The sequence below is a fragment of the Rhodnius prolixus genome, unplaced genomic scaffold (genome assembly GCF_049639745.1).
Source record: "Rhodnius prolixus isolate KJV_2025 unplaced genomic scaffold, Rpr scaffold_40, whole genome shotgun sequence".
In the NCBI taxonomy this organism is placed as follows: domain Eukaryota; kingdom Metazoa; phylum Arthropoda; class Insecta; order Hemiptera; family Reduviidae; genus Rhodnius; species Rhodnius prolixus.
In genome coordinates, this window is record NW_027411620.1 from 483111 (window position 1) to 509182 (window position 26072).

Genomic DNA, 26072 nt, shown 5'->3' on the forward strand with positions numbered 1-26072 from the left:
AAGTCTTTAATTCTCTCCTCAAAACTTTCTTTTTTATCCACATTTATAATTTCTTCCATTTTGGTTTTATCAAAAGTCCTATACTTTGTTGGAAGTAAATATTTGATGGTGTTAACGCTCGGTAAGGTGACCGTTGAATACTAGTTGATTTCAATTCAGCGTAATCCATTTTATACTTTCGAAAATCAATACCCATTTTTCTTTAGATGTAATCTGATGGTAATTGTCTCTCCGCTAAAATTCACTAAGTTCTGGTTTTGATCTGTTATAACAAGTGTTATATTGTTGATTACTTCACCGATAACTGGAAAGTAAATGACTGGAGAAGGTTATTGTACGATCTTAAATCCTGAAGGAACTATTGGTGAAAATTCATATATAGTATGTCCTGGTTTCCCGTTTCTATATGAACCGGATGCTATATTACAGTTAATTGCAACTGTATTGACACTATGAATCTGTACAATTTCGTCTGATTTATGAGTGATCATTTTTTCTAACACCTCATGTTTAGTAAATCCCAGTAAAGGGCCGATCGAATGTTCTTTATTGAAGTAAACAGGTTTTGTACATGTTAATTCAGTCTTCAATGTGTTGGTATTACCTTTCAATTTCAATGAATCTGTAGAACTTATATGTGATTTTAGATAATGTGCTATAGCTTCCACTTCATAAGTTCCTGTAGGTAAACTAATAACATTGTCTCCATAATGAAAAAGATTGTTAACTCCTTCAATGATATTCGGTATGGAATTGTATGACTGAAAACTTAATAAACCAATGCTATAATCACCACCACTGTCTAATAAATTAATTGGTGGAAAAAGATCGGCACTAAGAATGCTTGAAGCTCCTGTTAAGGTAAAGGTGTACGACATGACTGAATTCCGTAAATGCTTATTCATCGTTATTATGTAAAAATTTCAAACATAAATGCCCACAATATGGTGTATTCCAATCTTGATATCTTCTACGATTGAATGTAATAACACAGTTTCTGAAATAATGTAAAAGTTCTAACGGTGGTCTTAGATTTCTATATGGATCGAAAAAAATTACTTCATTATTTTTTTTAAAATAGGCGACCCAATGAGTACCTATGTTTTTCACTGAATCTAGATTTACAATAGCACATTCATTAGTTTTAGGATAACTTGGCAAAGAATCACGCATATAAACACCTCTAAAATGAGGTACGTTTTTGGCAAATTTCATCAACTCTATATTTGTGAGAGCTCTGTTAGATAGTAGTAGTCAATATTGCTTAATGTAAAGACCATATCCTTTTTTATAAGGTTTAAGGTAGAAACCTTGGCCAATTTTCTGTTCTTCCATCTTCTGATTGTGACGTCTCATTTCCTCTAGACGGTCTCTAGCATCTCTCGTATCTTTAACTGCCTTAGCAACCGCTGCTGCTCCGCCTGCTAGACTTCCAAGAGCAGATAAACCTGCAAATAATGGTACCAGAAAAGGGAGAATACCTCCAGTTCTTGGAACTGGTAATATTCTTGGTATTTTGTCTAGTTTTAATTTTGATAAAAACTTTTTAGCTTTTTTGAGTGCCGTTTTGGAGGCTCCACTAATTGATGTAGGCGATGTGACGCGAGCAGCACTTATTACATCTTCTTGATACCATCACCTTCTCCCAATTTTACTTTCATTTTCATAGCGTTAGTAACAGCCCAAGCGGCAGCTTTTTCACCAAAAGATGAGTCACTTGATTTTGTTCTTTGCCAAGCTTTTTCTGCTAAGATGCGATCAGCTTTATGCCTTGAGTTCAAATCTTTGTTTTTAAAATATGCAATGTCGTGTTCCTTACAGGCTTCGTCTAAAGGGTTAACACCTTTATCACCACGGCTTAATCTTTCTTGTAATTTAGTTCCGGGGCCACAAAATCTATATCCTGGAATATGCGCTTCAACTGGAAGCTTGTTAATCACCGAATTTATTAGACCTTTACCCGTTGTTTTCTTTCTCATTATGATGACTATTTTCGCTCTGATTCTGCTTATATAGGTTGTGAATTAGACCCATCATCATCAGTATGCGTTTGGAGAAACAACGTGAACGTCTACCTGTTTATAACGTGATTCCTTCAGGTGAAGAACAGGAAGCAAATGAAGGTCGCCATGGCCAATTGTTGCCTGATAATATACGTGCACTTATTTGTGGTAGTTCGGGGTCTGGTAAAACTAATCTCATAGCTTGTTTGCTTTTACAACCGAATGGGTTAAAATTTGGAAATGTGTACTTATGTAGCCGGTCTATCCAACAAGAAATGTATTTATATTTAGAAAGCGTATTCAAATTAGTACCAGAAATAGGTTTTCACAAAATCAACGAGTAGTATGAATTTGGGCATACGAGGACGTTTTTTGCGTCGGAATCGACGACCTAGCAACGCGTCATCATGACGTCACACCCCAACCCCTCATCCTAATTTTGTGGTCCAGATGGACGAGGGGTTAGGGATGTGACGTCATAATGACGTCACAATACGTCAAAATGACGCAAATTAATAGAGGTATTTTCCTCGTACGTCACAAGGAACGCAAGTCCTACGTCACAAGGTATACCCCCTCCCCCTTTATGAGTGCTAGAGAGAGAGAGAGAGAGAGTGAGAGAAAGAGAGAGAGAGAGACATATGTAATAAAAAAAAAAATTCCATTCACGAGGAGCGCGCATGCGTCCTTATCCCAAAATGTTTTTTTTAAACAAGGGATCATAATACACAAAACCGCGAGCTTTTTGTATACATTTATATTCACCTTGACCTTGAGTCTGCTAAATCAAGGACATATCCTGTGTGTACATCCACCAATCTCTCATTAAAGGTGAGCACATCCTATGTAGTGTTGTAAAATATGTAATTATGATTAAATAATAATAATAATGTGTTATCTGTAGTAAAGGTTTGATGAATAGAGAGATAATATGTAATAAGAAATGCATGCACGAGGGGCGCGCATCTATCCTTATCCCAATTATTATTATTAAGTTTTTTTATTATTAACAATACACCTTGAACTTGTGCCTGCTAAATCAAGGACATATCCTGTGTACATCTATTATCTTGTACAGCATTGTGACATCTCATGTTGGGTGATTCAAACAAAACAGGCACACTAATTTGTGGCGTTGGGGTGATTATAATAAAAACAAAATTGTTTTAAATATATACATATGTTTTATTTCATCTAGTTTACAAGCCAATATATTTACATATATACAACGCTATTTATGTAAAACTAAAATTATTTACCTTTTTTGACAAATACATTTCGATGTAATTACAATGGTAAAGTGTATCTAATTTGCTAATAATTTCAAAACATAAACTAGAGATATGACAACATTTACACGTATCCGGGCCCTCCACACATTTCGGAGTGGACCAAACACAATTCAGATAGTGGAAGTCTTTATAATCGCTTTTTTGCACAAATTTCCGCGATAATGTTTCCAATTCCTGTAGTTTAACATATAATAGCATAAAATCAAGGGCATTTTTCTTACTATTTGTTAAGCTGGAGAAATCCTGTTGAAACTGGTGATAGAAAGGGTGTGACATGACAAGCTTCCATTCTTCCATTTTGTTACCTGTTTAAATAACGATCGTAATACAACTGAACACGCTTGTGGTGTAGGTGGGCTAACTATGGGAGGGGGAGATGTTCCACACTAAATAGTGGGGTTGTAATGCAATTAAAGCACCAAAATAGTTTGTCACAAATAATACTGGATAGAAGAAGATTACCATTGTTTGTGCACATGGTGGTGCAGTAAGAATGCCAGAAAATGCCGCTAGGAGGTGGTGTGAGCAAGTTACAACATTGAACACAAAAATTATACTTGGAATTGCTATCGGTCAATAATATGTCATTATTAGTAATATTATGGGAAAGAATGTTAACTTTTTTATAATAACACATTTTAATAGTTATTCTAATGGATTTAAATTGTTGTAAAAATAAAGAACTATTATCTGGAAAACAATACGATATAGCAATATAATCTGACACAGACATGCGTTTACCAGCATTGAATTTGATATTTTCAAAACAATACAAATCGATAAAACATTGTTTATAAGTATCTATACAATAATAGGAGTATTCATCGATTAATTTACATTTAATAGTTTTGGGTATTTCCAATAGGGAAATATCACTTCTACTATTTACAGACTTACATATTTCAATCATGAGTTCTGTGCTAGCGTTGAAGGTGTTCACATCGCTCTCTGTTAAAACCGGCGTTTCGTGTGTTCAAATTGGAGTATTGATTTGAAATTTTCTCATTATATTGATATCACAATAAAGATTAATAGTGTGAAATTTCGTGTCAATTCGAGCTATATTTGTTGAGTTATAAGCTGATTAAATTGGCTATAAAATTAGTAAAGAGAACTAAGTTATTGTTGTAAGTGGTATAGTGGGGACTAGAGTTGCAGATGTGGTGGGAGAAGTGAGCATTATATTTTTCGTTACTTATTTATTTGCTGAAAAGAAAAGACAGGTATTCTTATTTTTGTACTAATAATTTAAATAATTAAATCAAGAATTCAATATGTCCTCGAAAGTAACTAATGAACAGCTCGCTTCTTTAATTGAGAAAATGGGTTTAAACCTCCAAGAAGAAATACGTAAAAATTCTGCGGAAATCAAACTGTTTAGGGAACAAATAGAAGAAACTAAAAAACATATTCTTGAAGTTGAACATGTCCAATTGGACATAGTTAAACAATTAAATGAGCAAGATTATCAAATTAAAAAATTAAACAACCTGTACAGAAGAAATAATCTATTGATTTTCAATATGGAGGACATACCTGAGGAAAACAAAATTAGTTTAATGCAACGCATAATGGAATTATTCTACAATAAAATGGACGTCACTTTGGCCCCACAGGACATCGATGATGTTTTTAGATTAGGGAAAAATCGTGGAAACCGACCTGTACTCCTTAAATTACACTCATTTTGGCAAAAAATTATGATACTTAAGGCTGGTAAAAAACTGAAAGATACAAATATTGTTGTTTCGAACGATTACCCCGAAGAGGTTCGAGTCATAAGAAGAAAACTGATACCATATTTAAGAGAAGCTCGAGAAAATAACATTGTGGCTCTGTTAAGGTACGACAAATTGGTTGTTGATGGTAAGGCCTACACTTTAGAAAGATGCATGAAAGGTCTACATAAAAATGTGGAAAAACAAACAGCTAATTTACCCACAAACACCGGTACGATAGCTAATTCAAATTACTCCAGTAAGAATGAAGGTGGCACAATAATCGGATCCAATAGTGCGAAACAACTAAACATTCAACCAAAAAAGAGGAAGGAAGCGACTAATGGTTCTCCGGGTGCACCCCTAAGAAAATTCGGATCTATGGATACATTTATAAAGAGATTTGAAACTTAACACACAGAGGGAGCTTCATCTAATCAACAACCATCTACGGACACCATATAGCAGCAACCTAATATAGACCGGAGTATGGCGAGGCAAGGTAAAAGGAATTATGAATCTGGCTGTTGTAAATTTAAATTTGATTTGTTGAAATTTTGTTTCTGGAATTTAGATGGTTTTCAAACCCTTTATAATTTAGATAAGAAAGAAATAGAAATATTATGTAGCTTCAATATAATCTGTTTGGTAGAAACTTGGCTCACAACATCCGATATAAAATTACCCAATTTTCTAAAACAATATAATGTGTTTATGTCAAAGGCTAATAGAGAGAAATCAAGAGGTCGAGCTAGCGGTGGTTTAATCGTATTAGTCGAGAATTATATCAATAATGTAAAAGTAATTGAGTTTAATGAGTTATATATTGTCATTGAGTTTTCTCTAAAAGATGAGCTTTTCATATTAGGTAACGTTTACTGGCCTCCTCACACAGATATTGAATTTTGTACAGAGCTACTGGACCAATTATTATTTAATTTAGAGACAAATTACCCGAATCATGTCCATAAAGTTATCGGAGGGGACTTTAATTGTCGAATTGGGAATCTAAATTGTTTTGAAGAGGATTTCTTTGAAGGGCTGAGTATGAATGGAACAAGATGTGTTTTAGATGGGAAATTAAATTATAGAGGGAAAAGATTAGTAGAAATTATGGAATCACGAGGTATGTTTGTCTGTAATGGTAGGAGTCTCTCCGATAGACCTGCTAATTTCACATATGTTTCTTGTAACGGAAACAGCACTATTGATCTAATATGGGTGAGTATGTCAACCTTAAACATTATCAAGGATTTTGAAGTAACTGTCCTAACTGAACAAACAAACCATTTATTATGTGTTCTAACATTAAATGTAAATATCACCAGTAGTACGTGCAATAAAGATAAATTATGTGTAAGTAATGAATGTATCAGATGGGATGCTAAAAAATTAAATTTATTTCAAAAGAATTTAAATTGCTACAATATTTATTACAACAGTGAAAATGTAGACAATCTGTATGAAAATCTGTTAGTGGCGGTGTATAAATCTGTTATTAAGAGTGGTATGGTTGTTCAAAAGCCAATTTATAAAAATAATTATAATTTAACAAATAAGCCGTGGTTTAATTCAGAACTCAGAAACATGAAACGGCAGGTAAGACATTTGTATAAGAATTACAAGAAAGATGTAAACAATTCGGGTTTGCTCCAAGAGTATCTATTGTTTAAAAAGAACTATAAACAAGTTTTAAAGATAGAGAAAAATAAATATACTTTGGAAGTATTGACAAAGTTTGCAAATATTAAAAACAGTAAAGATTTCTGGGCTACAGTTAAGCTTTATAATACGAACCCTGTACAATACGACAACATTGATACGAATACTTGGCTCGATTATTTTAAAAATATTTATCCACCTAGAATTAGCGTTGCTTATTCATTTTACACTGTATGTCACCCATTTCTAGACCGGAACTTTGAATTATCTGAATTACAATTAATATTAAAACAAATTAAAAATTATAAATCTCCCGGACTAGATAAAATACCAAATGAAATACTTAAAAATTTAACACCAGAGTGGGAACACTATATACTTAATATGATTAATGTAATTTTAGAAAATGAAGAAATCCCTAAAAGTTGGTCTAAAATACAATTGTGTTTGTTGTACAAAAAAGGTGATAACTTTGATCCTGTCAATTACCGCGGTATCGCGCTAATAAATTCTATCTGTAAAATATTTACGGGGTTGTTAGCAAAAAGAATAATGCAGTGGGCAGAGGAAAATAAAATACTTCCTGAGGAACAGGCAGGTTTTAGACAAAATCGTGGATGCCTCGACCATATATTTACACTTGTTTCAATGATAGGGATTCATACGAGATTTAAAAAAAGTTATTTCATTGGCACATTTATAGATTTTAAGAGGGCGTTTGACTCCATCGTTCATGAAAAATTGTGGAATAAATTACATCACATTGGGCTGAGTGGTAAGATTATTAGAATTTTGGAAAAAATGTATGATAATGCCGGCATGTTCCTAAAAAATAAACACCATCTGGAAGAAATAGCAATTACGGAAGGCGTATTGCAAGGTGATTGTTTGAGTCCATTATTATTTATATTGTTTATCAGCGATATAATTGAGTATTTTGAACAGCGTAATTCAAAGGGCCTAAGTATAAATAACAAAAAAGAATTAAATATACTGTTATTTGCCGACGATGTGGTGCTTCTTAGTCAATCGTGGAGTGATACTGTCTTAAAATTAAAAATACTTGAAACTTATTGTAGAGACAATTCCATTACTCTAAATCCATTAAAAACTAAAGTGATACCGTTTGGTACAAGTAACCGTTTAAGAAATATAAAAACCGTTTTTTGGCAAGGTGAGGCACTAAAAATTGATAAGCAATATGTATACCTCGGAGTACCATTCTCTTCAAACTCAAAATTCAAATCAGCAGCCCAGTACTTCTTAGACAAATCCGTTCCCCAAATAGGCAAAGTTATAAGTATATTATGCAAATCCAAATGTAATAGTTGGGAAGCCAGGCTGAAATTATTTGACGCGATTGTCTCCTCCACACTGCTTTACAGTTCCGAATTTTGGGCTTCACAGAATTTACACACGGTAGAAAGAGGGCAAGTGAGGTTTTTCAAACAGCTCCTTTGTTGGCCCAAATGTACCCCCGATTACATAGTTCGGTTAGAAACTGGAAGGGTACCGTTAAGCGTCACCGTTTTTAAGAAAATGTTGTCCTATTGGACTAGGGTTCTGGCAATGGAAGAGAGTAGGTTGCCAAAATTGTGTTTTAACAAGCTCAAACAGTTAGAGACAGTAGGTACAGAAGGAGCAGACAGGAATTGGTTCAGTCAGTTGCGGCGATGGCTAACTGTTATCGGAGAGCCAAATGTTATTTTTGAAACAGAAGTCGACATAATTAAGAAAAATATTCCGGATCTTATAGAGAAGTGGACAAATCATGTGAGGTCTATGGATATTCAAAGAGCGATTAACTCAAGCTATAGTTCGGTTTACAGGCATATTAGTGGGCTAGGTATGATAGAGGAGTACATTAAATTCAATTGTGCGATCGACAAAATTGGGGTTGTGAGCCAGCTACGAGTAGCAAGCGATAAAAGTTTACACGCAGATTATATTGATTTTTATTTCATTGTATTGGAAAATTATAGCACAGAACCCCTGTAATGTGTATATTTAAACACTAAATACAGAACATTTATCTATCTTATCTATCTATCATATTTCAATCATACTTATATCTAACAGTGAAATTGGTTGGAAATACCTCTCATCATCACATGTAAAGCGTAAACATAGATTGGCTAAAGTGTGCATGTTGTTGTTGTTATGTGTCTAGCCGAAAGTGGCCAAACGGAAGCGTGTTTATGCCATCGCCTAAAATAAAACGTTTATCATCAAGCGAGGATAAACTCATTTTATTGCAATCAAAGGTGAATAGTTGATGTTTTTTAGATAGTATAGTTTTAAACGAGGAATATAGAACACAATCTCTATTATGTAAGATATTTAAATAGTCAGAAAATGTGATCTTATTAACGGCACTCCGTTTGATACCTTTCACCTTCTTTATAATTCCTCGTTTAAATATTCTAAGGCTATACATTTTTGGCCTTAATGCAACCATCTCTTCAATGAGATCACCACCAGTCTCATCGGAAAATTTGCCCAACACCTTCTTATTATGATTTGAGAAACATTTGTGTGTAGGCGGGTAGTTGGAAGTGTCAATGTGTGCTTTTAATACTATTAGATCCTCATAGACATCGTCGGTTTCAATTTTATAAAGATATGAGTCTGTGTCGGAATAGAGAAGGGTTAATGCTTTAGGAGTATAGTATTTTAACATGACCTGGTAATGGAAATGATACATGTAATGTTTGGAAAGTTCTAAAATGGAAAATCCAACGTAAATGGGCCGATCAAAGTAAATGGACTCTTTATGCAGATGAACAGCAATAACGTTTTCATTAAAAATTGTTCGATCCTTAAAGTTTGCTCTTTTTGACAGCTTGAGCAACGCTTGTTCAGACGTCACAATCTTAATAGATAAACGCTTCCTCTTGTTTTCAATACATTTACCAAAAACAGAGTTGTTCATCAACTTATAGAAATCCTTTTCAAAATCATTTCTAGCCGCCTTTCTAAGGCTGGTGTTGAGTTCAATGTAGGGTTTAAGCCAGGGGGATTGATTAAATTTTAATATTCTATGCACTTGTTTAAGTACAACCCCCATGGATAGAGCCTGTTTTAAATTTCTATAGTGTATCACATAATGGTGTTTGTCGTCCAGCGTGGTATAGAGTTTTTTATTGTGATGATGTGGTAGTGGTGGAAACTGAGCGAAATAGTCATGTAAGTGTGTAGGTATGTGTAGATCAACCTCTAGGATAAACCCAATGTCGCCATCATCTGGAATGGTGGTTATATCGATGGTCTGTTCTCCTTCGACCCAGTCAAACCCACCAATCGGGAGATGTTCCATCATTGCGAAACCGTAGAGATTGTTAACATCTATGTAGAGAATATAGTTGGTTGGTTGTGTAGGATCATAGCCGGGTATGTAGGGATTATTGGCTTTAGCATGTCTTGTAACACTGGAAGTGATGTCGCCTCTAATACCCGATTCGATCATGAGCAGTTTGTCATAATCCGTTAGAAGATCCAATTTAACTTTTGTACACTTTAAACATGCATCAAATGCCAGGCCAGGTGTTGTAAAATACCAACTAGGATCAATGTAGTAGATAGACTCACAAACCTGTCGAAATTGTTCAAATATGTCGCTTAAGAGAATTATGTCCGTTGTCAGATACAATTCTGTGTACTCCTGAAGTGTGTTCATGTGAAATGAGGACCAAACATTTTGTGCGTGCTGGTAATCACTATCGGATATGGGCTCATCGGTTAAATCGTTAAAGAAATAGCGTTTAGCTGGTAAGGCTCGTTCATCCATTCTCTCCATACCCGTCATATAGGCGTATGGAAAAACGCCCTTTCTAAGTAGTAACTGTCTCTGGTCATTGTCGGGAAATTGTTTCTCCATTTGTGGGTATTCCGTCAAGTTATTTATAAGATGTTCTAAAGTATCCGGTAGAAACCGGTATGTATCCAAAAAGCGAAGCCATATGGATGGGCAATCGGAAAACTTTTTCGAAAAACTTATATACTTCTCTTCGGAATTTGGTATTACCCACACATCTCCAGGATCAATGCCTAAAGACAATATAATCGGATGCGCATCATATCCGCTAAGGTTATGCATGTAGACTGGAATGAAATTTGGCAATTGTACTTTGAGGTTGCAGCTATTATGGGCCACGCAGATGAAGTCACCCGTAAGGTGATCATGATGGTGAACTCTCTTCTCTAACCCGTTGAACGCCTGTTCACAAATGCCGCAATGTGTGGCATTAGCAATATCCTCCTGTTGTTGGTGGGATAATGCGTTCATTGGGATGATCACCTTATATAGGGCTTCCACATCTTTAACAACGGAATGTAAATATTCCATAAATTGTTGGACCGCATCATCGCCCGTATATAGGAAAATGTCCTTTTGATAGCTGGCTAGCGTAGAGACCACCTTAGCCCCCACACTGCAAACCTGGTGTTTATGTGTTTGTCTAGACCATGATGTGGATGAACATCCGGGTACGCTGTGTACGGGTAAAAGTAGGCACTCAAAGTCTGCATAGATAACTATGGGTATGTGTTGTTTATGGTGGTAGTTTGTAAACTGTAATTGTGCATTTTCCGTGGGCATCCGAATGTGACATGGTTTGTGTTGATTACAGAAAAGTTGATGGGCGGCTAATCGTTCCTCGGCTGTTTTCCCATCCACTGTTCTATAATCACGAGTGAATGATTTGAAGCATCGTTTACACATAACAACACCACCATGATGGTCACTAAGTTGGGAAGATATAAGCCGTGAGAGATTTTTTATTAGACAATAATGAGAGGTATTTAAATCACGAAGAAATAAAAGGTCAAAGTGTTCTACAGCCGCTAAATTCGAACTAACCATCAGAGGAAAAACCTGCTTCTCCTTCTCGGTTAGAGAATAAACATTTACCGATACATTATTATCTTTCTCAAACCTAAGTATATCCTTTAAAGGTGTGGGAAAGGAAATATTGTCGAAATTGTAATAGTGGTTAAGTTTTCTATACATGGTTATACGGTGGGGTTTCTCCAGTTGACGAGATAGAATGGCGTATTTAAAGCAGTAATCGTCAGTATTGCATATATTGACAATTGCTTCTTTATTGGCTATTTTCTTTGGTAAAGGAATGTACGCTCTTCCACCTAAAGGGCGATATTTAGTCAATCGGAGGACAAGGGAATCTGCGGAATGTAATTTCCAACCTGATCCACTAGTTTCAAATTCCTGTAGTTCGCGCAAAAGTTTTGCAAAACTTCTTTCAAGGTAGTGAATTAGGATGGTGCTAGCGTCGATAATCTCTATCGAGGTTTTAAAATTTCCATCCGTATATTGTTCAAGATCAGAAGTCCTATATCGACTATAAACACATTCTAGGAAGATGGATGATTTAAAGGTCAATAGTTCTTCTCTGGCTTTAAGTAAATACTTTAATAGTACCCCGTGTTTATCTTGTAAAAATAGCACAGGGTCTTTTATATTATTAGTAATTTTAATGCATATATTCTGAGCCGATCTATTTAAAGCGGTAATCACCACACCATCCTGTAAAGGAACGGATAATAGACGATATTTCTTTTGATTTTGTACATTCCCTCCTCTAGTCCTAACTGGGGGTGTTGTTGTTGTATCATCGTCACAAGCAGTACAATCTGAAGAGACATGATTTAATAATGACACCAAATTGGGTAATATACTAGCACAGTTTGGACATTTCCTGGGTGAACATGTCAAAACATGTGTCTTTAAGGTGAGCAAAGTGTGGAATATACTACCACATTTGGGGCATTTCTTTGGCGAACATGTCGCAACATGTCTCTTTAAATCGTACGGTCTGGAGAAACTTTTCCCACATTTAACACAGGCCGGATTAGGCATAATGAACTTACAAAATCAAACTAATCTTTGGTCGCCTTCTTCTTCTTCTGCTTCTTCTTCGCCGGTTCCTCCTCCTCCTTCTGTTGTTGTTGTTGTTGTTGTTGTTGTTGTTGTTGTTGTTGTTGTTGTTGTTGTTGTTGTTGTTGTTGTTGTTGTTGTTGTTGTTTGGATGCTTCGAATGCTATCATGTAACACTTGCTTGTCGTGCTTATCCCCTTATAGATAAGGGACAAATCACCATCTTAAACGAATAATTATTTCAACTACATAGGTAAGAAAAAAGTAAAAATAAATAAAAAAACATTTTAAATACCCATATAATGTTGTATATCATGATCTGTGATAGAGGATGTATAACGCCTCGGTAAAAAAATCCAAGACGTTGTATCATCAATATCCCGTATCTGGACCACGATCGCTGGACCGAATTTGGTTTTCTCCACTCTAGCAAAAGAGGAGATCAAATAAGGTCTATCAACCTCTAATTCTGATAATTTTTTATACGTTCGGTTGTGGCTTGTTGAAGGATGTTGCAATTTTTTTAACAGTTCATCGCTCATTCTAGAAAAAATGTTTTAAAAAAAAAAAAGTTAAAAAGCAACAATCAAAAAAATGTTAAACTTAATTACCTGATTCTTAAATGATGAAAAAATCAAATGATGTACTACATATAGTAATACATAAGAGGTACTGGATAAACCCTCACAATTATTCCCCGATTTTATATACTGCGCTCGAGAGAGAGGGGGAGAGATATGGGAGGCATGAAGGTAACACAACCAATTACAAACTTAAATGGGAGGCATGCAGGTAACACAACCAATTACAAACTTAAGGAAAATTAAAAAAAAAAAAAGCGCGCGAGAAAGATATCATTTCCTACGGCGTCATAGATCTTATTGCAATAGAGATAGCCTTCAGTATGTCGCAGGATGACTCATTGCACCTTCTAACTGACCATGTTAATAGTTATCATCATTTATTTCTAATAATGACCAATACACGTGATAACACCCACAATTAGTGTGTCAGTTTTCTATGTATAATTGACAGTTGTAAGATATCTATTTCTAAATATTTTTTGACATTATAAATATAAATAACGAGTGTGTTGTTTTTTCCTTATGTGAAAATAATTTTTAATATTCAATACACTTGATACCGCTGTCAATTAGTGTGTAAAGTTTGTGTGAATCACCCAACATACACGCGTCGTTTGTGTGTCACTCAGCTCATCACCTCAAGGTCAGTACATAACGTGATCTTGTGCGGTTAACTGAGAGAGTAATGATGAAAATGGGTGCTTTATTATTTACCATCTTTCTCTTTTTAAATGATTTAATTAGCGCATATAATCCTTCTACGATTGAATATTTACGAAAGTTTGGTTATTTAAAAGGTGATAATACTACTATTAGTGATAATGAAGTAAAAAATGCTGTAATCATATTACAGGAAAAATATCATTTACCAATAGATGGAATGGAAAATTCACAAACGTTAGATGTGATTAATGCACGAAGATGTGGCGTTGTGGATAATTTTATGCCCTTTATGGTGGATTCTAGTACAACTAAATGGAGCAATAATACTCTAACTTGGTACATATATCCTCCACAGTATTCTCAGGTAGCAGAACGGGCGTTTTCCGTTTGGTCAAAACATGCCAACCTATATTTTATACGATCGGTTAATTCACCAAATATCTCTATTGCTTTTGTTCGCGGGAAACATCTATGTATTACAAGTAAAACCACCTACTGTTATGCTGCTTTTGACGACAAAGGTGGGGTGTTAGCTCATGCTGAATATCCTAGTACAGATAAGGAAACAGCAGAGATACATTTTAATCAGGCTAGCAAATGGCACTTCGATTTAACGATTCCCGCAACAGGAAACGATGCTTCGTCCTTATTCTGGGTATTAGTTCACGAGATTGGTCACGCCCTCGGTTTACGTCATTCTAATGACCGAAAAAGTGTTTTATACCCCTATTATGGGTTTCCGAATGTTTCTACATTTGCTGAACTAGATCTATATCAGGAGGAAATCCATGCTATACAATTCTTATATGGAAAACCTTTGCCGCCTTCACCACCGCCGCCTCCATCACCAACAACAAAAAGACCATCGTCTCCACCATCACCACCACCAATACAGCCATACCTGGACGTATGTCATTATATGAAAAAAATTGATGCATTTTTGGTGGTTAATAAACGTTTGTTTTTGTTTTATAGACATTATGTGTGGGTAATTCCACTACAACAGACACTTCGTTTACAAAGAGATTACACGCATCCCATGTACATAAACAGGTGGTTAAAATTTCTGCCAACAAATTTTACACGCGTGTCGGCCATATATCAACGACCAAACAATGATATTATTATGATTGCTAAGAATCAAATTTATATATTTAACTACCCTCACCTTCATCTTATCGCTCAATCTAACATCCATTCAGTGTTGTCAAGAAGTGAGGGCAGCGGTGATGTCATAAACGCTATTCTACATTCAAATAGAGGTAGTACTTACATAATCTATAACAGATCATTTGTGAATCAAGTGAACGAATGCGGGGGTAGTTTGGTTACTAGCACCTTTATCGGCGATGTTTCACATCTATTTCCAGGCATACCCCGTAATGTTAAAACAGCCTTCCAACACACGAATGGTCGTTTATATTTTAAATCTAATGATTTATTTTATAGTTATAATGATTTTATAGACAGCGTCAGTGAGACAATAGAAGATCCCTCGGTTTTATTTAATATCGTCTGTAATCAAAACACCATATTACAGCAACTTCAAAAACTATTGAACAAGTTGACCATGAATCTGCAGTTGGAGGAGGAAGCGGAAGAAGAGGAAGAAGAACAAGAATAGAGTTTTGTTCAATATGGTGTAAACAGTAGGTGTTATCAGCGTCTGCAATCGATTAACTTATATCTTCGGTTTAACCTTTTGCCAACTAGGTATTAAATTGAGTGGAAATTTAAAACAAGCATTTTAAATGTCCATTTCCTTGTAATGATTATGGTTATGTGAGTGCTATCCTGTACTGATTTCATTAATGGTATGCTAAACTTTTTTTTCTTTTTTTTATCAAACGTGTATATTGTAATCTTATTTATATCCGTTAATGATTGATGATTCATCAATAAACTATAAAGCCCCTTTTTCCTTAATTAGATATTACTTTTGATAAAATTATATGATCAGGATTTTGTACGATAAATAAAACAATGCTATTTTGAATATTTATATTTATTGTATCACCTGTGGAAACAAAATAAATTCCCAATTATTATAATAGAGACAAGCATACTTAAATTATATTTTACTAGATTATTCTCTCTCACCATAAGCGGTTGCTAGTGGTGATAATGATGAATTTGATGCTGGTGGTGGCGGGAGTCCACGCTGTGGATAAATAACAAACAACGTAATTAGGAACACTATAAACAAACACATATTTCAGCTTTTACCTTAGTTCGAAACACTCACATGAATGGTATTAACGGACCTAAACACCCCGCACACCTCCTCGGCGGGGTCCAATTACGAGGAAGGAATATAAGTGCACCACACCGGGTGCACATATACTATGCACACATATGTCTGTTAATATAAGTACTTCTTTTGTTTGAAGTTCATAATAATAATTACAAAGGTACTTACAGAAATCATTCTAGTTCCGTCCATTTTCTTTTATTTACTATCAATTTTGCATGCTTTTATATACGCCTTATCAATGTATAACAACATCATGCCCCCCACCAAACCTGGGGCAGATATAATAGAACATAATGCAAAAGAGTTAACCCTCAATATGTCGCAGTGTAATATAGTTAACCTTCAATATGTCGCAGGGGATAACATTGCACCTTTTAATATCATTGTTAATATTTATCATCCATTAAACATAATAATTCTTCAGCACTCTTTTTATTTTTTCTATGTATGATTGACAGGTGTAAGATATCTAGTTCTACATATTTTTTTTTTTGACAATATCAATAACGATTGTGTTGTTTTTTCCTTACATAGGATGTGCTAGCCTTTAATGAGAGAGAGATAGGTGGATGTACACAGGATATATCTTTGATTTAGCAGGGTCAAGGTCAAGGTGTATTAATATATAAATGTACACAAAAAGATCGCGGTTTGTGTGGTATGATCCTTGTTTTAAAACTTTGGGATAAGGATAGATGCGCGCCCCTCGTGCATGCATTTCTTATTACATATTATCTCTCTATTCATCAAACCTTTACTACAGATTATTATTATTATTTAATCATAATTACATATTTTACAACACTACATAGGATGTGCTCACCTTTAATGAGAGATTGGTGGATGTACACACAGGATATGTCCTTGATTTAGCAGACTCAAGGTCAAGGTGAATATAAATGTATACAAAAAGCTCGCGGTTTTGTGTATTATGATCCCTTGTTTAAAAAAAACATTTTGGGATAAGGACGCATGCGCGCTCCTCGTGAATGGAATTTTTTTTTTTTATTACATATGTCTCTCTCTCTCTATCTCTCTCTCTCTAGCACTCATAAAGGGGGAGGGGGTATACCTTGTGACGTAGGACTTGCGTTCCTTGTGACGTACGAGGAAAATACCTCTATTAATTTGCGTCATTTTGACGTATTGTGACGTCATTATGACGTCACACCCCTAACCCCTCGTCCATCTGGACCACAAAATTAGGATGAGGGGTTGGGGGTGTGACGTCATGATGACGCGTTGCTAGGTCGTCGATCCCGACGCAAAAAAACGTCCTCGTATGCCCAAATTCATGCTACTACAACGATACGCAGCAGGTAATCACTCCTGACAATGCTGAAAAGAATTCTATCATAGTATTTGATGATATTGCAATGGATCAACAGGATATAATCAGACAGTATTTCAGTATGGGAAGGCATAGAGGAATTGATTGTTTCTATTTGACACAAAGCTATGCAAGGATTCCTAAACATCTTATACGTAATAATGCCAATTTTATTATAATTTTTACGCAGGATGATTTAAATTTAAGGCATATCTATAGCGATCATGTAAGTTCACCAAGTGTGTCATTTAATAATTTTAATGAAATGTGTGAGGTCTGCTGGGATGCACCATACAGTTTTCTAACAATAGATAAAACAAGAGACGTACACAATGGTAGATTTCGAAAAGGTTTAGATACATACATCTATATATAGAGCAATATTTTCCATCGGTCTATCATTTTTCATTATGGATCCTAAAGTTACACAACATCTTATCAAAACTTCTAAATCTCTGCGAGAAAAATTCAAAAGTTTAAAGAGAGGTCTTCAATTATCACAGCAAGATCTGGAAATAAGTTTAAAGCCCATTACAAAACCGCTTCAAGAGTTAGTTGAACAGAATAAAAAGCGTTCTAAAAAAGCCGCTTTAAAATCTGACGCTTCGACTTCTACGACATCACTTGAAGAATATGTTAAATTACCGCTCAAAGAAGAAGAAGAAGTCAAATTACCTCTTAAAGCTTCAACTCCTATACCACGAAAGGATGTTTTAGATATTAAAATGGAAGAAGAGACGTTTGAAGATGATGATTCTCCTCTAGAGCAAATAAAACAAATACATAGTAAAGAGGAATTGGAAAAAAGCTTAGAAGAAGTAGAAGAGATAGGATCTTTAATAAAACCATATTTATTGAAACATATGACTTCAGATACTAAAGATCTAGATGATAGATACGGCATTAGAGTGTTACCTACTGGAGGCATGACGATAGGAAATGCACAGGTAGACATTGAGGATAATGATATCAATGTAAATGGAAACTGTTATAAAGGTACTCCTGGATTATTACAATTATTATTTTTAAAAAAGCCGAACAAATACACTGTAGAAGATTTGGAAAATTATAAGGATATTTTAGAAGTTAGTAACGCACATAAACAACAATTTAGTGATGAAAAACATCTTAGCTCAAGCAAAGGATTCAAATACAAAAATATAGTAGCTCCTTTATTTTATCCTTCTATGGGTGAACAGTCGGCTCAACCCTATTTCACACCGCCATCAACTGCAGATCAAGTTACTAGGACACCTCGGACTACAATTGCAACAAAGCCTATTAAAAGAAGATACGGTCTAAGACATACGACCACTACTACTGGTAAAGGTATGGATGTGGGACAAAATGTTTATGAACATTGGGATGATCCAAATGAATTAGTGGATCGACTTCGGCTCTTATATGCATCAATAAATGCTGGTCACACTGGACATGGAAATGAAATTCATTCTATAATCGAAGAGTTGAGAGAGGCGGATATTATTTATTAGGAATTACTTGTGGAATAAATTATCAGTTGTTGTTTGGTTTTCGGTATGTCTATAGACAAGTTTGGCAGACCTTTGCATCACTTAAAAACAGTATTTCATGCTAGTGATGATGAAGATGGAGAATATATCGACTTTGAAAATAAACGATTACTTGGAATCAATAGTCCAGTTGATAGTTCAGATGCTGTTAATAAGATTTATCTTGAACAATTTGTAACTAATGAATTGGAAAAGTATATAAAAGAGTTAGATTTAGTAACAAATACATATTTACATGAACAATTTGTTAGTAAACGTTATCTTTTAGATACGTATGACGAAGCCCGAAAAAAAATTACAGATAATTTTGTGCGCGGTTTATTCACTGTTTTTAGGAACCGAATAAGTTTATTGAATGCAAATGTTCCTATAACTGCTGCTAGCTTAAAACGATTTTTGAACCATAAAGTCATGTCTAGCAAAGAGGCTGTAGTTGTTGAACTTCATAGACCAGCACGTTCACGCTACCCTCGAAGGCGTACATTGCTCAAAGGTGTTGATGATTTATGGCAAGCTGATTTAATGGAAATGATACCATATGCTCGTCAAAATAGCGGTTCCAAATATATATTAGCAGTGATTGATTGTTTTTCAAAGTACGTCTGGGTGGAGCCTGTTAAATCCAAAAGCGCTAAAGATATCACTAAAGCTATGAATAATATTTTTATTTCAAGTGGAAGAGTACCGAAAAATATTCAAACTGATAATGGGAAGGAATTCTACAATGTTTCCTTCACAAAACTCATGAAGAAGCACACATTAATCACTATAGTACTTACAGCCAAATTAAAAGTTCAATTGTAGAAAGATTTAATAGAACCTTTAAATCTATGTTGTATCGCTTATTTAGTCTCAGAGGAAACTACAATAATTATACAAAGCATTTACCTGATCTCATAAATACCTAAAACAAAGTACACCGTACGGTTGGTATGACACCATCGGAAGTAAATTCTAGCAATGAATCATTCTTATTAGCTAATGTATACTCTTCTAAAGTAAAAAGGACAGATAAACAACGTTTTAAAGAAGGAGACTTTGTACGTGTTTCGAAAAAGAGAACTATATTTAGCAGAGGTTACACACCCAATTGGAGCACTGAAGTATTTAAAATTATAAATGTCCGCAACACTATTCCATATACTTACTTGTTGGAAGACTTGACAGGACAACCTATTCAAGGAGCATTTTATGCACAAGAACTGCAGAAAACTAAATATAAAGATGTATATCTTGTAGAAAAAATACTAAGACGTAAACAGGATAAGATGTATGTAAAGTGGTTAGGTTTTAAGAAACCTTCTTGGATAAATAAAAATGATTTAGTGGAATAATAAAGTTTTTGTAATAAAATTGTGTAGTTTTTTTTTTTTTTTCTATTAACCTTCCACATCATTAAAGAACATAATAAAAAATGAAAACAGATTATTTTGTATAAACAAATTTATTCAATAGTTTTTTCACCAGTGTTACAACAGTTTAATATCTTTCTTAAATAAGTAAATTGTTTATTAACATCGTCTATTAAACTCACTAGTTTAAAATATTCAATTTTTAAAAAAATTATCTTCGGAGGATGATATTGAAGGAGATCTTCTAACCATGATGGTTTTCCTCGTATAACCATAGTTTTATGGGTGAACATCTCAAAGAAAACTGTTGCATGCTGTAGTTGTACTTCAGCCGGTACGGATCTGTTTTTTTTACCAAAAAAATCATCACATACTTGCTTGTTAGCTTGTAGAGTTGACCAATCTTCCTCATTTAAGTAGATAACTGTTTTTTTTTTTGTTTTTAATGCAATAAGTGGTGCACCATCTTCAGACAAGCCTGTTACCAGTTGTTTTGAGTGTTTGGCGTTCAACGAGAAGCTGGTTGTAAGCTGCAATCCTGTACCACTCGCCATCTTGTCACAAACTGACTATGTTACACTAATTCTCATCATCTATCCCTCCTTTGCATAGCAGATTTAATTCTTTGGTAATGTGGTGGGATAACCAAGCAATGTTCAAACAAGGGCAAGTATCAGGCCCAACAGTCTGCTTCGGATTGGACCAAACACAGTTAATATAATGTTCATTAGCAGCCTTAACAATATATTCTTTAGAGTAATTTTCTAAAGATTTCAAATCATCACGTAGATTGATATAAGCTAGTACTAAATCCAAATCGGCTAGTGCAGGGGTCGGCAACCTATTTCAAGTAGAGAGCCATTTCTCCTTAGAAAATTTTAATAAATCTTACCAAGAGCCGCCAGGATGATAAAGTAAAAAAACTTCTGTAGATAATTTGTATTCACAAATTATTATGATATTCAATAACATTTAAATGTTTTATATATTTATTTTCACATATTGTAAAGTAAATAAACAAATAAATAATAACTAAACCTGTATTTGAATGAAAATGGCGGCAGTATTATATATTACGTACTGTATTTTAATATAATTCTATTCAATTTCAAACCTATCATATTTAAAATTCTTTTTGAAATAATATCTTTACTTTAATAAATGAAATTTTCATTTGTTTCAATAAAATTGAAATATACAATTTATTTTGGGCAGGCTGAAGAGCCACAAAATTTGGATAAAAGAGCCGCATGCGGCTCGCGAGCCGCGGGTTGCCGACCCCTGGGCTAGTGTAATGGTGGGAAATGTTGTAACAAACTTATTATAATTATCACTCACTGAAATCACTTTCTATTGATCTGCCATTTTTTAATTAATAATAGAAGAAACTGCAGGAAGTGCTCAATGGAGTCAAAGCAAGTTGACTGACTGTGTCGTATTTGCAATAGTATTATTATATAGTCTTTTAAAACCGGTCCCTCTCTAAGTAGAGAATGTGTGGGACTATACCGCTTCTACACATGATGAGTATTATATAAGTAGTTGATGTCTGCAGCAAGAAAAACTAACCGAGAGAAAGAGAGAGAGAGAGAGAGTTTGAGCATGTTCACGCATGCTAGCTGAGATTTTTCAGGTTATTCACCCATTTAAATATTTTATTTTCTCATTCAAATCAACTATTATTTAGTTTTAACTTGTAGCATGGTAATTTCCAGTAAAATATTATTTAAATATTTTATTTTCTCAATTCAAATCATTTAGTTTTAACTAATATGGATGGGCGAGAGAGAGAGATGTACCTTAATAGTGTGGAGAGAAGAGAAAGATGCACCTTAAGAGGGTGGAGAGAAAAGAAAGATGCAACTTAAGAGTGTGGAGAGAAGGATAGAGCAGGAATAAACTGCACCCGCCACCCCTACTTCATCTTAGTCCGCCATCTTTACTGAGCCAAAAGCCTCCTTTTTACTCTACTGGGGGGCGCTGCATTACCACATGTGGATTCGGGATAGTCCGGAAATTAATAACGATTGCTTTAAAAAGGTTGCCGATTTTATTAACACATATATTTGTGCTCGGTTACCGGATCCTTTAGAGTCACCGGTCTAGCACTCGTTTGTCCGGAAATATCAAATGCATAAATGTAACTCGTACTGTCAACGTAAATATCGCGTTAATCAAAAAATGTATACTAAATGTCGGTTTGGATTTCCGCGTAAAGTTACCGACGAATTGATAATTAATGACATAATTTCCACAATCGCGTCTAGAGTTAAAGGTTTCGGTCCGAAACGTGTTTATGACTTGCCCAGACAGAAAAGTGAGGTACGCATTAACGACTACAACCCTGTCCTTTTATTAGCTTCCGGCGGGTTTAACGTTGACGTGCAATTTGTTAAAGACGGAGATTTGAGATTAGTCATTTACGTAACTAGTTATATATCGAAAAATGAAAAAACGGAATTAGAAGATTTGTGGGCTGATATATGTAAAGAATCGAATAAAAAAGCGTTATGGAGTTTAGGTTTAAAAAAATTAACGCATCGTCAGATCGGGCTGTACGAAACAGTAGATCGGTTACTCGGGCATCATTTGTACGGTAAATCGGAAGATATGAGATATATCAGCACCACGTATCGCGAGAATAGAAAACTATGTTTAAAACCGTTTAACCAATTACAAAATATGCCGGCTAATTCAACGGATGTATATTTGAAGTCATGGCTAAACGATTACTATCCGAATCGACCCGACCATCTAGAAAATTTAAACTTATACGACTTCTGTCGTTATTACGATCTTTCCCGCGATCAATTAGAAGCCGATAACCGAATAAAATTAAAAAATAATGTTGTTTTAAGAAAGCGTGGAAAACCTTACGTAATTCAACATCCGATGTACAAAACGTTAAATACAGAACAAGACCGAAATAAATATTATCATTCCCTTTTACTTCTTTTTAAACCGTGGCGAAATGAATCGGATATTTTAAAAGGTTTTCGGACGTACCAAGAAACGTTTGACCATTATTCCACGGAATTAAAACAGGCCATGACTTATCACGATAAATTAATTATGATTGAAGAAGGAATCAAAGAGCTTCAGAGAAAAATTGCGGAATTCAAAGAAAAGAATTTCATTAATTTAGAAGAGGATAATATTATCCGAGAAGTGCAGGAAGCAGACGTGGCGTTGTTGGAAGTTTGCACGGCGATGTATACTAGTAATGACGATCGCGATAATAATTTATTTAACTTAAATGAAGATCAAAGCCGGATTTTTAATAAAATAACTAAAACACTTATCGACCAAAGTAATAATAAATGCAACAGTCAAATTAAATTATTCGTTTTTGGTGTAGGCGGTACGGGTAAATCGTATCTCGTAAAAGCGTTAAAAGTTTGGATTAACAATACATTTCCGCCTAAGAAAGACACTGTTTCAGTGGCTATAACGGCTCCGACCGGCCTGGCTGCATATAATGTAAATGGAGTCACCATTTACCGGATTTTATCGCTCCCGGTTGAGCACCAACAAACCGCCGAATATAATAAATTAAACGTTGAAAGTTTTCGGGCGATTAGGCACGTACTTAAAGATATGAAATTATTGATAATCGATGAAATTAGTTTAGTTTCGAGTCTCGTTTTTGCTTATATTCATCTTCGGTTGACGGAAATTGCCAAAAATAATGAACCTTTCGGTAATTTTAATATCTTACTTTTCGGAGATTTGTTACAATTGCAGCCTGTCAAAGGTAATCAAGTTTTTAAAAAATTAACCCGCATCGAATGTAAATCCAAACTCGGATCCATCAGTTCAGTTGATCTTTGGTTTATGTTCGAATATGACGATTTAAAAATTAACGTAAGACAAAAAAATGATAAAAGCGGTTTTATAAATACCTTGCTCAATATTCGGTCGGGTAATGTCTGCGAAGAAGACATCTCACTATTAAACTCACGTGTTCTACCAAATAACGATTTAAATAATGTAATTCAAAGGTATAAGGAATTAGTCGATTCCGGTAAAAATCCGTTATGTCTTTTCGCGACTAAAGCTCAATGTATAACTTTTAATAAACTTTATTCGGATAAATTCGCGAAAGAAATAGTTACAATTGATAGTATCGATGAAATTGTTTATAATTCCAAACTGTCAAATAAAAAAATATAAGATTTGAACTGGTTAATTTCTAAAATTTCGGAAGACGTCTCTCGCACAGCTAATTTATCTAAAACTATAAATTTATTTGTGGGCGCTAAAATAATGATTAAAAGAAACATTGATATTGCTAACGGAATTGTAAACGGAACAATTGGTGTAGTGGAACGGTTTGTTTATAAAGGAAAATTCGTTGATTCATTAATTGTTGTCGTAAATAATAAACCCTTTACTTTAGAAAGGGTACAAGCGCGATTTCAATTAATAAAAAATATTTACGTGCATAGGAAACAATTTCCGGTGTCTCTTTCGTACGCGGTAACCATCCACAAATCTCAAGGCTTAACCTTGGATTGTTTGTTCACGAGTTTAGGTAAAGAAGTGTTTGCACCGGGCATGCACTATGTAGCTCTCTCGCGGGTCACTAATTTAAACGGTTTGTATTTAATTGATTTCGATCCGTCAAAAATAAAAGCAGATACGGACGCGATAAGTGAATACCATCGTTTAAATAAAATGATCCAATCACCATGTTTGCATACTGCGAATAATAATATTTGCGTTTCCCCCACCATCAAGTTAACAAAAACAAAATGCCTTCCTCAATCATATGATAATCGCGAAATTTGTTCGGAAACGGAAATATTTGGCTTAACAAATTCTGACGGCGTTTCATGTTACGCGAATGTTGTTGCACAGTGTTTGATAAATTTAACGTAAAAAATAACCTGTCCAATAATATAAAAATAAGATTTCCGGATCCAAAAACTCGCGAGAACTACCAAACAGTGAGCGTAACTTGCGAATTATTAAATATTTTAACAACCGGAATAACTCTTGGTACTAACAAATCAAATACTAAACGACTCCGCGAATTAATTGCTCATGATAGCGACATAAACTTCAACGCTAATATTCAGCAAGACGCGCAAGAATTTCTATCGTTCGTAATAAACGCTTTAGTTACAGAAAATAACATTCCGAGCAAGTTATTTGATTGTACAGTTAAATTCGTTCGAAAATGTTTCAATTGCAATAGTTATTGGGATGACGTTCCCACTAATCCTGAAGTAATGTACTTTCTAGAATTCGGGGTTGTCCAAAATAACGAGCCGGTTAGTTTTCAAACGTTATTGGGCTATAAATTATCGGATATCACGTGTTCAGAATGCGGTGAAAATAAAATTTATATTCGAAGTAAATTACATTCGGTATCGGATTATCTCATTGTAAAGCGTTATCAAGAAAATCGTGTTTTAAATGAAATCCGGTCTTTCGATGAAAATAATGTTAAAATTGACGGTTTTAATTTCTCACTGGCGTCCGTGATTTATCACTACGGTTCGAGCCTTAATTCCGGTCACTATGTTTGCGCGCTAAAAAGTCAAAATAATTCGTGGACTTTGCTAAATGAGGAGATTATTAATTATAATTTTAAATTTAATCCGGGATTAAAAGACGCGTACATTTTAATATTAAAAACAAAAACAATGTGAAAAAAAGACAAACCCGATGTATTTTAAATTTTAAATCTTTAATTTCGGACGTTAGAGAGCCAGCAGGTAACGGACATTTGGACTGTCTGCATGTGATTTTTATTTAATGATATTATTAATCTGTTTGTGCAT

At 34.6% G+C, this 26072-nt stretch overlaps 3 protein-coding genes across 3 annotated transcripts; 1 reads left to right on the plus strand and 2 right to left on the minus strand.

Annotated features, from left to right (window-relative positions):
• Nucleotides 1–8832: 8832 nt before the first annotated feature.
• On the minus strand, nt 8833–12652 carry LOC141457646 (uncharacterized). Its single transcript, XM_074134849.1, has one exon. The coding sequence runs from the start codon at nt 12548–12550 to the stop codon at nt 8834–8836; it is 3717 nt and encodes a 1238-aa protein (XP_073990950.1). The 5' UTR covers nt 12551–12652; the 3' UTR covers nt 8833.
• LOC141457647 (uncharacterized) lies at nt 12571–13475 on the minus strand. The gene is made up of 3 exons (XM_074134850.1): nt 13180–13475; nt 12864–13111; nt 12571–12791 (listed from the first exon to the last, which is right to left on the minus strand). The coding sequence occupies exons 2-3, from the start codon at nt 13108–13110 to the stop codon at nt 12571–12573; spliced, it is 468 nt and encodes a 155-aa protein (XP_073990951.1). The 5' UTR covers nt 13111; nt 13180–13475.
• A 629-nt stretch (nt 13476–14104) lies between these two features.
• Nucleotides 14105–16119, plus strand: LOC141457645 (matrix metalloproteinase-18-like). Its single transcript, XM_074134848.1, has one exon. It carries the CDS (start codon nt 14105–14107, stop codon nt 15437–15439), a length of 1335 nt encoding a protein of 444 aa, XP_073990949.1. The 3' UTR covers nt 15440–16119.
• Nucleotides 16120–26072: the final 9953 nt, after the last annotated feature.